The following is a 14,389-nucleotide window of genomic DNA, read 5'->3' as shown; positions in this document are numbered from 1 at the left end:
TCTACTTTTGTCCTTGGAACAATTTTTACCGGCACTTATAATTTTGTCCTCAAATTGTTCGAAGAAAAGCTTGTTCTCAAACTGTTAGAAGAAATTTGTCAATTAAATTACAGTAGTGCATTTGAAACTAAGCCTTGTTATACTGTAACACTTGTAAATCTGTGAGGTTATGGATTCATATCTAGGCATGATTTGTCGTAATAAAGAGGTTGTCAGGTTGTAACAGTGGTGTCTTTATGCTAGCCAATGTAATGATGGATAGCCATGTATTAGTATGATGAGTTGGGTGAGAAAGTATAGTGAATCTGCATACCTAGTGGTTATATATGGAAAGCCTCCATTAATATGATATTTAAAACCTCTATTGAATTGCCATGTTTTGAGATTGTTGGTGAAGTTGACAGTTGGAGGGAATGTTGGCTAAGTTGCGTCAAAGTCTTGGTGAATTGATCAAGGTTGAGACTCAGAGTCTGATTTTGTGCTATAAGCCTTGTATATGTATCAGCTAATGGAAGACAGAATAAGAAAGATTCTAGAGGACCTTAGAAGATGGAATCAGCACAACAGTGCATCGATAGATTCTTTGGGATACAACACTTCTATAGGCCCAGGAACAAATCAAAATGATGGACCCTTTTCAAAAGAAGTAAATCCTATCCTATAACTGGAGCAACTGAGGGATTTGTAGAAGAAAAATAATGTTGGAAATTTGCTCCTTGCACTGTGGTTGGACTTGAAGATCATAGGGTCAGGGGATATCATTTGTAAATTGGTGCAAATAGACTCACTTATTTCCGAAGTGGACCAATCAGATTAGAGTTTAAAATGGACCCTACCTTGGTACAACACCAAGTTCTCGAAGCACCCTTATGAAGGGGACTTAATGGTAGCTTCTTGTTTCAGTGAGATTCTCAAAATAACTTCACCTATGCTCCCTTACAATGATGACATTATGAGGGAAGTTTTCCAGCTGATAGAAGAAAATCTTTAGGGGTTGCATGACACCTTGGGTCCTACCTTTGGGAAGAGGCTCAAAATTTTAGACACCATGGCTGGAGTTATGGGTAACCATAATGCCATTTGCAAGATGTTGCAATCCATATTGTTGGCCATCTAGAGGAAAGAACAGGTTGTATCACCTGCTACTTATGAATTAGTCGAAAGGTTGGTTGAGCAGGACATAAAAATTCTCAAAAGGAAGTTGTCCAAGGAAGAGCTAAGGAGTATGTGAGTTAGAGATGACAAAGATGCAAAGGTCCAAACATGTAGCAAGAATGAGTTGAGGAAAAATTTATGCTTCAGCCGCAAGGGGCCTTAGGAACCTAAACACTCATGCTTGGGAACAATGATAGAAGAGATTCCTTCTGATCATTTTGATGAGGACTCTTCTTCTATAGTTTAGTCCATTGATTATCACAAGGATACCTTTGAAAAACATGAGCAATCATGTGAAGATGTTGGTACCAGTTCACCTGTGCATGCATGTTTGACAGTTGAAAATGGTGAGCAACAGATTGATTCCATATGTGAAGAAGGCCATGGAGAGGACATTCAGGAAGAGTTGAGGAATGATCCGCTATTGTAGTTCAACATAGAGAACAGTTAGAGGAGCATAGGTTAGACACTCATAGTCTGCATGATGAGTCACCTTTAAGGAGCCAATTGGAAGCTCAAGTTGAGACCATGGTCAAGGAGGTTGAGCATCCATCTTTGGGACCACTTATTGATGAGGTGCAAATAGATGTGGAAGTAGCCAGCAAGGCTGCAAAACTTCCAAGTGAGAGCCACCAAGAGGAGATTGAACATTTTAGAACTCATCTTATGGCATTGAAGCAGAAGATTTAGACCGTCAGAGGCACCATTTGGCAGCAGAACAATAAAATAGAGGAGCTTAGAGTAGTGTGTACCGAGTCAGCAATCAAGTTGTCTAGCATTGAGGAATGGCTAAAGGTTCCTTGTGAGGCAACAAGAGGAGTATACTTCAGAGAAAAAGAGAAACCCTCTTTAAGAATACATAGATAGGGATTGCAACACTATCTTCTCACCTCTGTCCATTGGAAAGGGAGAGGCAAAGTCTTCTAGATGGATTTTATTCGTTGACTGAGCAGAGCAACGTGAGTTGACCACGGAGCAACAACGGCATGGTGTACTTATTCCATGTGCAGGTATTCATACATTTGATCCTTCCCACGGGATGGATTGGCGGGAGATTATGAACTGGTATCCTATTGATGGGGCGATTCTTGGGAGAATATTCTTGGCTGAGGGTATAGCACAGCAGAAGCCTTTAGGCAAGGATGATGATGACTAGCCATGGTGGCATTGGAAACCAGGTAGATCTATTGATAGCAGGATGAGTGAGAGATTGGTTTGAGATCCAAGTATTGAGGGATCCATTCATGGTTGGTTAGCATAGAGGCTTGATGTGACCCAATGGTTTGTATGGTATCCTAGTATTAGTGTACAAACGCCTCTACAGTGGACAGATGTGGATTGCTTGAGGGCAAGCAATCTTAGGGAATAAGGATTTGTAATGTCCCCATTTTCAATTTCCCTTACGATGTGATTACGATGGATCAAGATTCCATTATTAGTGGGTCTGGAGGGTTATGGAGGAGTCTTATGGGGTCCGCACACATTATTCATGGTTCCGTTGCATTCCAACAATTCTTGTAAAACGGGTTATTATTGAGCATATCTTAACTTAAAATACTTAAGGTGTCATTTTGGGAGGAGTATTTGATGAAACACTTTAGTGTAATAGCTCGTTGGAACCGGAACAAAGAGATTTATAAGATGAGATGGTGAAAAATGACTTTCAATGGCTGAAGAGATCGTAAAGGTGGATTTACCATTTTTCTAGATTAAAAGTGACTTTAATTAGTCACTAATTAAATAAAAAAGGGGAAATGCTTAAAAAGGCCAGAAGAGGAAAAGTGACTTAAATAAAATAAAATAAAATTCACTTAAATAAAGGAGAGAATCTTCTAGAATGGAAATAAAATAATAAAATAAAATGCTTCTAGAAGGATGGAGAGGGATCTATTAGATCTATAAAAAGAGGGGCAGCAAATCATTTGAGACATCTTGGTTTGGAGTATTTTTCTTATTCAAGAGATTTTGGAAAGATGTTCTCAGCTTTCAGCAAAACCAAGGACGAAAAGCCTTGGGTTTCCTTATGTGTGTTGGACGAAACCCCAACTCACCTATGAGAAGATTTGATCCAGAAATCTCATGGAGCTTCAGTGGCATATTTGGAGATCAGATCTGCAGTAGATTTGAAAATTGGAGTGGGGATCATCCAAATCTTCAATTTGGGCAATATTTACAGTTGCAGCGTCTATTTTGGAGGCCAAATTCAGTATTGGAGCAGATATTCATTGGTGGCCACCAACTCAGCTATTTTCTAGCTACCATTTAGCAGGAGCTACTGATATGTAATCTTATTCCTATAATAAAATTAGGCTAAGTTTATTTGTTGCAGCATTTTTGGGCTTTATTTAAGTTGGTATTTTCCGTATGAGATTGTGCTATTTCTGTTTAGAAATTCTGCAGCAATGAAATTCTGTGTTGCATTTTATTAATGTTTCTGGTAAAAATTTATGCAATAGTAATTTCTGAGAGATTTTAGCAAAATAATAAATCCAGAACATTACACCTTGTCAAGGGAGATGTGATTCAACAAACTGCTTAATCAAGATTCTAGAAGGTGAGACAATAATGAAAACATCGCTTACAAAAGACTGTTACAAAGGAGTATGGGAATTTGCTGATCAGAGTTATGACTTCCACTTCTCTTTCTCTTTTCTTTCGATTAGACCTGTTGTGACTTCTACTTCTCTTTCTCCTTTCTTTAGATTAGACCTGTTGTGAATACCACTCTCTTTCGCATTCTTTAGATTAGACATGTGCATTACTATCGCAAATCATAAGTAGTTGACGTACCAATCTCATTCTATCTTTTATGTGCAGCACTGTTTGTCCCCCAAAAGTTCGAATTCGGTAAGAACAGTAGTTGTGACTCCCTGTCTGTCCCTGCTGCTCTTTGTAAGCCTAAGAGGCCAAAATCACTATTGCCAGATTATTCTCAGGTTGAAGCTTTGATGAATAAAAGACATCTAGTTAATTTGATTAACTGTTGCATTAGTTATTTCTAGTAGAGTATGAGAATTCATTCACTATACTAGATAGCTCTTATATAGCATTGGTTGACAGTTTAATTGATTTTCTTAGCAGCATTTACTTATAAAATTCTGAGCACCCCGTTTAGTTTTCTCATCATTCATCTTCAGGGCCCTACGTGCAAACTTAAGACCCCATAGCCCTGTTGAATCCAACCAATACCAAATTTTTATTGTTGTCCTCTGGTCTATGATACGACTGAATTAGACTGAGATTGACAGCATCAAATAAGGATACTCGCTGTAGCTAGAAAAACACCAACTGTTCAGTGAGAGAAATATTGCTGAGATGACAATAAAATATTTTTAGATTACCTCAGGCTTGTTCCAAATGGTCTCCTTGGATTTGATATCTTTGAGGAACACATTTGGAAGATAACAAAAAGGCACTATTGCCAGGAACAAGTCCAGCTCCCAGGAATAAATGGTCTGTGCTATAAACATATTTGATGAGATAGTTATCTTTAAGATTATTCATCTCATTTGGCAACTCCATGGGACAAGGATCAACAAGCTAAACATATCAGAAGATCATCTCATTTGGATCCGACTGAGCTGATTAGTCAACCATTTGAAGTCGCAGAGAAGAATTTCAGAAAGATCAAGGAGAATGATCAAGAACCAGGTACACAATGTATTGATTCAATTGAAAATCAATTCTAAAAGGTGTGTTCTATTCTGTTTTTATATAGAAGAAAGCAAACAGAGAATGTGCCTCGATATCTAGCCATGTAGTAGTTTCCCCTATTTCCAACTCCATAACTATTGTCATGGCTCAAACCAAAAAGATTGCCCAACAGGTGTGCCACATTAGACTTTATTCTTATAGTAGGGAAGCCTAATGATTTCCCACACAATTATAGGAAAGTGCTGCCTAAATTCTATGGTAATAATGCCATATCCGCTGAAGATCATTTGAAGGTCATGGCATGCTATAAGTTTGTTGATGATTGCTTAGTTGAACATAAGGGTGTGGTTATGAAGCAGTTTGTAACTTTGTACAAACCTATGACGATGATGCTAGGACATGGTACCAAATCATGCCAATAGATAGCATTGCAATCTGGGAGGCATTTGAAAAGGCATTTAAGGATGAGTGGGGCATTGCCAAAAATAGATTTTTGTTTGCTGAATTGACAGGAATAAGGAGGAAAATGAGACAGTCAAGAAACTCAAGAGCTGATTTAACAAAACCTATATGATGGTTCCTCTTGCAAAATCAGGCCAGCGGATGCCACAGCCCTAGTGCTTTACGCTGTTTTTAAACTTGGCCTGCTCAGATGCGGACCCAGCTGAGTTGACTGAGTTGATCCCAAACCAAGTCAACTTGGTCTTCTGCTTGGTTCACGGACTGGTTTGGCACCAGACAGGTCCAACCCAGTTGAGTCCATACCTACTCAGCCAAGTTAGTCCAAGACTCCACCGTGGTGCACTTTTCAGGAAAGGTCAATTTTTTTTAAAAATAGAATACCTAAATCCTAATTCCTAGCACCCTAAACCCTACACAAGAACTAAAAAAATGCCCTCCCCACCTCTATTTACTTCACACCTCTCTCATTGAGCATTTGCAAGCATTTGGAGTTCTGGAGCAGTTTTGAAGAGTTGTGATTTAGACTGAGCAAGAGTATGATTTTGTAGCTCATGCTAAAAATCCCATTTCTAGCAGTGGTGATAAGTTTGATGATTGATCATGTATTGCAGTTAGTGCCATTTTGATATATTCATCCTTACATGATATATACATGAGCAGACTTTGCATATTTTGTCTCTAATGGATTGGAATATTTAAAATATATTTTTTTCCATTAAAAAATAAATATTTTATGTATTTTCAAGTAAACCAAGTCACTGAAGTCAAATTGGTCTAAGTCATGGTTGAGTCCAAGTCCGAGTCTGAGTTGACCCTCGATCGATTCCAAGGCCAATTCCAAGTTTTAAAACATTGATTTTATATGCATGCCTCATTTCAATTTCTTGTTGAGGGAAAAGAATAGATAAATTTGAGATCTGCTTTTACTGCTTCTATAAACCAGAATGTTAGAAGGATTTTCTGGTTTTGAATCACCATACAGAGGAGATAAATGCAGGAAATGCTCAAAAGACACCTACTTCTGACTCTACAATAGACAAGGTAGACAAGAGAACAAAGAAATTTGATAGATTGACCAATGTGCTGCAAACATTGAGTAAAGTCCCGAGAATGAAAGAGGACAAAGTTCATCATCTCAAGCTTATAAGCCACAGCAGCAGAGACCTCAGGTGCCTCAAAGAAGACCATTGTTTTAGAATAAGAACAAAGCTGAGGAGACAGTAGCAGCACCTCCCATTAGAACAAATAACGAGATAAGTAGTTATTTGCACAGATTATGTGAAACTCCACATAATGATTAAAGGTGAAGCATTTTTGAACAATCCCTTCAAGATGATGATAATGAAGAAAAGTAATACATGGATGATCCTTCTCGGACAGTGAATATGATGAGGGAAGAAAGGGAATACATGGATGTTCCTTCTCAGATGATGAATATGATGAGGGATGAAGGTGATCAAGTAGGCATGGCATATATTTTTGCAAAAAATAGCCCAAAAAAGGGCAAGATTATACCTCTGTCCACAAAATACATGGCAGCAAAAAAGAGACGCATGATCCACAAAGAAAAAGTTCCAAACCACTTTGAAGAGAAGCCATCAGAATAAATTAACTGCACTACCATCTGGAGCAGGAATAGTAGGATAGGACCAACCCAAAATGGTTTTACTGTTGCTTACCTCACTATCTGAAAATGTCCTGTCAGAAGAGTATTCAGCAATTAAGTTCTGTTCCATGAGCTCCAATTCCGCTTCAAGTTCTGCTTCTAGTTCAGCTATCCCAGAATGTCGTGATGTAGAATCCATTGTTATAACACTATGTGTAGATCTATCATTGTCTTCATTCAGAGATCCTCCAACCATGCTTCTAAACAGAAGCTGGGTCTCAAAACCCATTTTGCAGTACTTGTCCTCTGTTTATCCCACTATGCATTCTACATATTCTGAAATGCAACTGTTTAAAGTACCTACTGATTGTGAGAAATCTATTTCCAAGGCCTTCTCCTGGCTTCCAGATTCAAAACTCAACCTAGGTTGTTAGTCTGCTCAAGCTGATATCTGATATTCTCAGTTTTGTTCTTGCTTTAAGTAATAAGAAGCAGTGCACCATCTCTGAATCCAAGCTTTGAAAGAAATGATCTGGGGGTGCCCATAGATCTGGCAAGCACAAGACGCAATCATTAAGTACTAGGTGATTGTGAAACTCAATTATATCAGATAAACCAACTAGCAGAAAAATAAACCAAAATGCGAAGAGTCTCTCAAGATTGTTGATAAGTATGAGATCGAAAAGGCCTAATGGTTTCAATCTTTAAGACTACAACAAAATATTGAGATAAAAACCAACTTATCGCTCATGATATCTCTCTAATCTTAGCTGACTTTTCAGGCTGCTTTCTCCTAACATTGAAATGAAACTACTTGAAATTCAATAGGTCAATATCCTGTACAAACCAGGAAGAGTACCATAAACTATGCTTTGATGAAAGAGATTCAAGACCCTATGTCCTTAACAGTAATAGCTACCAGAACAGGGCCTGTTATATTTAATGTAATTGTAGGCATATTAACACAGTGACAAACATTTGTAAAACCTACCTGTTGGCAAAAACCATGAGAAATATTAGACTGGATAATGGCAATCTTCAAAACAGATCTTCTCATCTTTGCAGTACCATTTTCTTTGTCACAATCTTAACTTCTAATGACAAAATATGAGTGGCTTCTGTCAAATCAAAATAGGTCCAATTTCCAAACACTACATGATAATTTTTCACTCTCAACTTCACTCTCCAAGATGATTTTAGAGCACTACAACATTTGTTGAATTTAATCCAAACGACATTTACAACATTTGTTGAATTTAATCCAAATGACATTTATTTTCTGAACGTAGAGCCACCTGAATATGGGGAAGCCAGAAACCTGATATGCTGCATATCCACGTCTATAACCTGCACAACTGTGCTGGGATAAGCCAGAAGTAAGATGGATATTACTTAGAGATATCAGAAATCAATATTATTTCTCACTTTTCCCTTTTCTCGAAATGTATCTTATGTTACATTAAAAACCAATTATCAGATTCATCAAGAGTTACAGAGGCAGACATTGTAGGACGGACATAGGAGACTCCTCTGCCTACAAAGGAGAGATGGCATACCCATACCGGCTCTAACAGGAAGAGTATCTATATCTTTCTGGAAAATGGACATTCTGGCTGCAAACAGGATGGTCATATCCAATAATTTCTGCCAGACTGAACGGCTTATTTGCTTCTTGAAAAGTTACACGACAAAGCTGTTTCCATCAAATCACGATTCTTCTATGAAAAATCTGGCATTCTTTTATCCACAGTGCGGTGTAATAAATTAGCTTGACATGTTTTAAGTTTTAACAATAAGAATTGAAAATTTGAACTAGTGATTGTGCTGTCTTGAAATCCGTGACAGATTTAACTTTTACTGCAGTCTGCACAAGTCTTACGCTGACATATTAAATTAATTACTTGACCTGTGAAATCCCTAAAGTGAATTTCAGATATTGTTAGAAATCGGAAAAACGGGACATCTATAAAAATTTGATTTGTGGCAACATGACAGCATAACAGGATCCTGAAGAGAGCCAAAAAGAACCGATCTTAGTTTAACGAGGATTGGGAAATGGCACATGTTTTCCTTAACCCATCGATCCAACAAAACTAGAGGGATTATAATAAGAAGTTATTAAATTCAATCACCATAATTCAAGTAGGAGATGATGTCTTAGACTCTAAGTTGAACTCCGATTCGGTTCGGCTCTCTCAACAATTTATCAACCGATACAAAGAGGGGCGATATCATACGTTCAAATGCCTTCCAGATAACCAGTATGCATTTGGTCATAGAACCAAAGTCCAATAGGACGCAGGGGATGAAAATTTGTGTTACAATTCTTGCAGATTTTGACAGCCTCCGCCCTCCTACTTATTTTACTCTCATATCATAATTAAGGTAGTTTAAGTGGGGACACAATCAATCAAAATTTTGCCAGTACTTGCCTTCTATTCGCAAACTGAAGCCAATCTAGGCGTTATTTACCCATTGTTAGCCTCCTCAACTTTAAATTCGATCAGGCAAATGGCAGTAGAGTTTCATTCTTCTTATACACATTTGGAGGTTTTATACGTCATATCCGCTTCGATTAACCTACAAATGTATACAATAAACTTCATTGAAATTTACGTCTAAGAAATGGAGGAGAAATTCATACTGATGTACGCATTCATGGGCTTAATCGGACTCGAGTCCGAAAAATCGTTAAGCTACCGGTAAATCGCCATCCGCTGCACTGCAGAATCCAGTAAGATAATAGCGTAAAAGAATCCTGTGCAAAACCAAATAGAACAAGGAGCGGCAAAGGCCCCTGGTTTTCTTAACCAATCAATCCAAGAAAACTAGAGGTATTATAATAAGAGGTAAAATTTGTTAACACAGTTACAAATTCGATTCAATTAGCACAAAACTAGAGGTATTATAAATGATGCCATGAACCGTAAGTTGAAATTCGATTTAGGTCGCTTTCTCTCAACAATTTATCAGGCAATCCTACGAGGTGTGATGTGACAAATTCAAAGGCCTTCGATATAATCAGAATATGTATTCCGTTGTAGAGCCAAAGTCCAATAGGAAGCAAGGAATGAATAATTGTGTTACGATTCTTGCAGAATTTTACAGTCTCCGCTATGCTACTTAGTTCACCCACATCAGAATCAAAGCAACTTAAATGGCAACAAAAATTATCCCAATTTTCCAGTGCTTGCCCTCAATTCGGAAAATGAAGCTAAAGTAACCGTTAATACACATTATTAGCCTCCCTAACTCTGAATTCGGACAAAATTAGGCAAATGTCAGTAGCAGAGATTCATTCTTCTTAAGGTATCAAATCTCAGAGGTTCCTATAGGCCATAGTTGCTTACATTAACCCACAAGTTTTTAATCGATAGATTCCTCTTCGACGGAACAATGACCTTATTGAAAATTTACGTCCAAGAAATGGAGGAGAAATCAAAATGAATGCCAGAAAAAGGGAACACGAAAATCACGCGACATTGCAATTAAAACAACTGAATACCGTAATATTTAACAAAACAAACGAAAATTCTTACAGCTTTTCTCGGATAATCCATCCATTACGGTTGCCAACTTGCCATCCTCTCTCATTTCACCTTTCGCATAATGCAGCCTGAACTTGCGGACAAGTTGCGGCCACAGATTTTGAAAAGTTTTCCACCTTCATGAATCCCCAACGGTATGAAAATCGATGATTCGATTCTATTCTACGCTGGTCTCGTCAACGGAACAGTTACGAGAAATGTTGACGCCGTAAGCTGCCCAATCGTATTTCCTTTGCATGTATTTTATACTATTTTCGCGCCGCTCATTAAAAACCCTAACCATCAGCTTCTTTCATGAATTTGATAATGCTGATAATTGTGGACCTTGTCTGGCGGACGGTGCTGTGTCACGCGTAGAATTGTTATGTCAAGATGGACGGCATATTTATTCTATTGTATGTACAGTTCAGTGGACTTTGACGAACAAGGTAATTGGAAAACTGAATGTTACCTTTCAAAATCAACAAATGGGCCATCCTATCCCATGTCAGAGTGGCTGGTCTTTTGCCACGATCCCCCATATCTAAATGGTCTAAAATACCACGATGTTTGAATGTCGGCCTTCCAAAATATCAGCCGAGGCCCCAGGGTATTATTACGATAAACGTCTCAATAATCTTCATTGACAAGTTATTCCAAGTCTCCGACCTACTTTTTCAGGCCAGAGTAAAGATACACACCTCCAGACAAAAACCTGTCAATATCGGGAAAAACACGTCTTATAAAAATGTATCCAACATTCAAGTCAAAATATAAACCGACCATGCAATTAGTTATTCTGAGTACAGACAGGTAAACAGGGAAAATCACACTCAAGAATCGGAGTTAACCCAGGAAAACCAAACTTTGTTCAAAGATAAATCCTTCGTTTAATTGTATATATACATATAAAATTTTGACAGTAAAACTTTTTACGATAAGTATCATATACAGTGGGTTATATTTCTGGATTCAGCCTTACCAAGGTTTCTATCGCAAAATCGATTTTCAATTTAAAGATGGCTGGGAATCTGATGGCGGGTACTGTAAAATTTTAGATTTGTGATGTTGTTTTGAAATAATTTTTCGTTGGAATTGTAATGCTTCTTTGAAATAATTTTTTCAGTCAAGTTTATTTGAAATTGGGGTAAAAAATATTAAAGTTGTAGTTTTAAATTATTAAGTTTACACAATTTGAGGAAAATTGTAACTGATGCTTTACTAATGCTTAACCTCATTTGAATTTAAGGAAGCATAGCATTACACCATAACAACAAGATGGAACTTGGTTCAGGCTAAATAACTCAGCCTTCAATCCACACGCCCTCAGCCCTTGATAATGGCAATTTCTCGGCTGCTTAGAAAATACAGCGCTGGACGTTACAAATTTCGGCCTACTTTAATGTATAAGAAATCGAGACATTTTCTTCTGATATTGATCACTCTTTCAGGCAGGATGGCTTCTTCGCAGATCAATGTTTTCAAGCATTTGAAGACCGTGTAAAGTATTGGCTAAGTCTAAACGAACCATTCAAATTCTTCTGTTATTTTGGCATAGTATGCGAAATACTTTAGAACTGACTGGCAGTTTTATTGTCTGATAATCTTTTTATTTTTATGTGTCACACATGGTGCAGTCATTTGCTCCCTGACTTTCTTGATATAATTTACTTGCCATTACCTGGTTTTTTTTCGACATAGCGGTTTTTGGGTCTAGGTTCTCTGGCTTTTGGGATTGCTAATATGCCCGGCACCTTTCTGGTCTGCGTTATATCCTTTGTTCTATCTGAGTCTTTCCAGATTCTGATGATTTTTCTTATTGCATCCTACATTATTCACTGCATCATTAAAACTCACTTTCCAACTGGTCATAGGAGGACAAATGCCAATTTGGACTGACCTCTTTTCTCTGGCCTGCCCTCACATACCACATAAGAAAGGTAACTGTATTAGTACTGAGAATTACTGTACTCTCTGGAATAGGTGGACGAGCTCTTTCATTATCTGTAGACCCTGCAAGGAGTTTGGCTTCCATGTATGTAACCGGTGGTAGTTTATGTGAGGATGTTGTTGCTGCTCTGCTGCTGCTGCAAGGGATGTTTATGACAACTTTCGGTTTTAATGACAGATTGCCGGTATATTAATTGGATGTGCATGACTGGTTTGGTTTAGCAGGATAGAAGCTATAGATCTGGTTCAGTTTTCACTTACGTCTCACTACAACGATTGGCTCTGCTACCACCCGCTTCCTGTTCCTTGTGAAGGTTCAATGGTTTTATGGGCGGTTTTTTATTACAGATGACCGGTCTGACTAATCCACTGGTTCTTGTTTAAATTTACACTTGGTAGGATGAAGGTTTATGTGATTTGACTTGGGTCCACATCACATTACTCCACTGCTGACATCTGTTCCAGACTTGATTTCAAATTGAATACGTGGTGCAGCTGCAGGTGTTATATATATTTTTTATATTTATCATTTCATCTTTTGATACATATTTAGGGTACATTGGGACGGTGTCGTAACTGGGTGTTTGTATGGCTGGTATTATCTATATGATGCAGTGGATTTTCTGAACACTGTTGCAATCCCAAAACATTCTTGTTTGGGATGTGTTGTTGGATTCCCTGGTGTTTGTGACCTAACTATCTGCTGATTCTTTATTGCTATTTATCACCATCTTTGTGTCGGTTCTTAATTGCTATTTATGATCATATTTGTGCTGGATCTGTCCTCTTTTTAATCACTCATTACGGATGGACCCTTTCGAATCTTTTTAATCACTCATTACGGATAGACCCTTTCGAATGTCAGCAGAAGAAGCTTTCATCCGGGCCACGATGGAGGCAGAGACGAAGTATCCACATGGCACAGGGTCTAAATGGGATGATGGGCCAGCGCAGCGGCACACATGGTGCCCGGAAATGACTCCTTCCGGAAGGCCAGGGGTGAACATGCATCAATCAGTGCATGAATGGGCGCTGGTCATCGACGTAGCAAAAACAAACAACATTCCATTGATATTGCCACCCCGGCTCCTATGCTATGTGTCGGTCACGATGTGCTTATTGAAAGAGTTACCAGCTTGAGGAAAAGGGCGTTGGTGGGTAAATGGCATTTCTCTGATCTGAGTGAGGGAGAGATGCGGGATTGGATTGCTTCGAAGTGGAAATCGCTGCTAGGGTATATGCCTTCAGTGGTGACACTGATGGGAGGTTGGTACAACGTCCACTTCCTCAGTGAAAAGGAATTGCTTAAAATTAAACAAATTTTGTGGATAAAGGGGTGTAGTTTCTTAGCATTGCATGCATGGTATGTTGGGTTCAATCCCCTGAAGGAGACGCCCAAAAACAAGCTTATCTGGGTAAAATTACCAGGTTTACCTATTGAATTTTGGACTAAGCAAGTCCTTATGGATATTGGAAATGCTATCGGCCGATTTGTATACGTTGATCCACAGTGTCTAGGGGCTAAGGATAAGAGAATTGCTTGGATCTTGATCGAGAAGGATTATTGTGGTAGTTTTTCGGATCATATTGAGCTTAAGTGGGAGGACACACAATTACAACGACGTCTGGATTTTTGGGGCGTTCGTTTCCTATGTCTAATATGCCACCTTATGGCACAATGTCCACGCAGGAGGAGAGGACATCATATGTTCCACAGACGAAAGAGAGGTGATGAAAGAGTCATAGCTAGCGGAATACTGAATATCCGAAAGGCCAGTCGTGGTAGGTCTCCTATTTCGGATATGGCTACGTGTCATACAGGTATTCCACATAACATTCCTACCTCTCTTGCTAGGAATTCTCTTCCTTTGATTAGTGCTGAGTTTGTGCCTATTCTGGTTCAATCTTCCTCTTAGACATCAGAGGATTCTGGCACTTTGGAAACGGGGGTGAACTCCCCGACTCTGTTGGATAGAATCCCCCTTATATCTCACCTTGAGTCACTCACTACTTTCATTTTTCCAGCTCACATGTC

The 14,389-nt window shown here is 38.5% G+C and overlaps 1 protein-coding gene across 6 annotated transcripts in view; it reads right to left on the bottom strand.

Annotated features, from left to right (window-relative positions):
* LOC149231553 (uncharacterized) overlaps positions 1–10,805 on the bottom strand; it is a 126,837-nt gene extending 116,032 nt beyond the window's left edge. The window contains exons 1-4 of one of the 6 annotated variants that reach the window (XM_089379249.1): positions 10,417–10,805; positions 9,522–9,635; positions 8,173–8,224; positions 6,951–7,427 (exon numbers count right to left, since the gene is read on the bottom strand). In XM_089379249.1, coding sequence (XP_089235375.1) covers positions 6,951–7,166 — 216 coding nt within the window. In that variant the 5' untranslated portion in view covers positions 7,167–7,427; positions 8,173–8,224; positions 9,522–9,635; positions 10,417–10,805. Of the gene's footprint in view, positions 1–6,950; positions 7,428–8,172; positions 8,225–9,521; positions 9,675–10,227; positions 10,332–10,416 lie in introns of those variants that run through there. The other 5 variants (XM_089379247.1, XM_089379246.1, XM_089379248.1 and 2 more) reach the window with 5 other exon arrangements.
* Positions 10,806–14,389: the final 3,584 nt, after the last annotated feature.

This window comes from Pinus tabuliformis, chromosome J (assembly GCF_031772625.1).
Source record: "Pinus tabuliformis cultivar Carrire ecotype Pingquan chromosome J, CPIR1, whole genome shotgun sequence".
Lineage (NCBI taxonomy): Eukaryota > Viridiplantae > Streptophyta > Pinopsida > Pinales > Pinaceae > Pinus > Pinus tabuliformis.
Note: the sequence above shows the minus strand (reverse complement) of the source record. Positions and strands in the feature narration are given on the sequence as shown.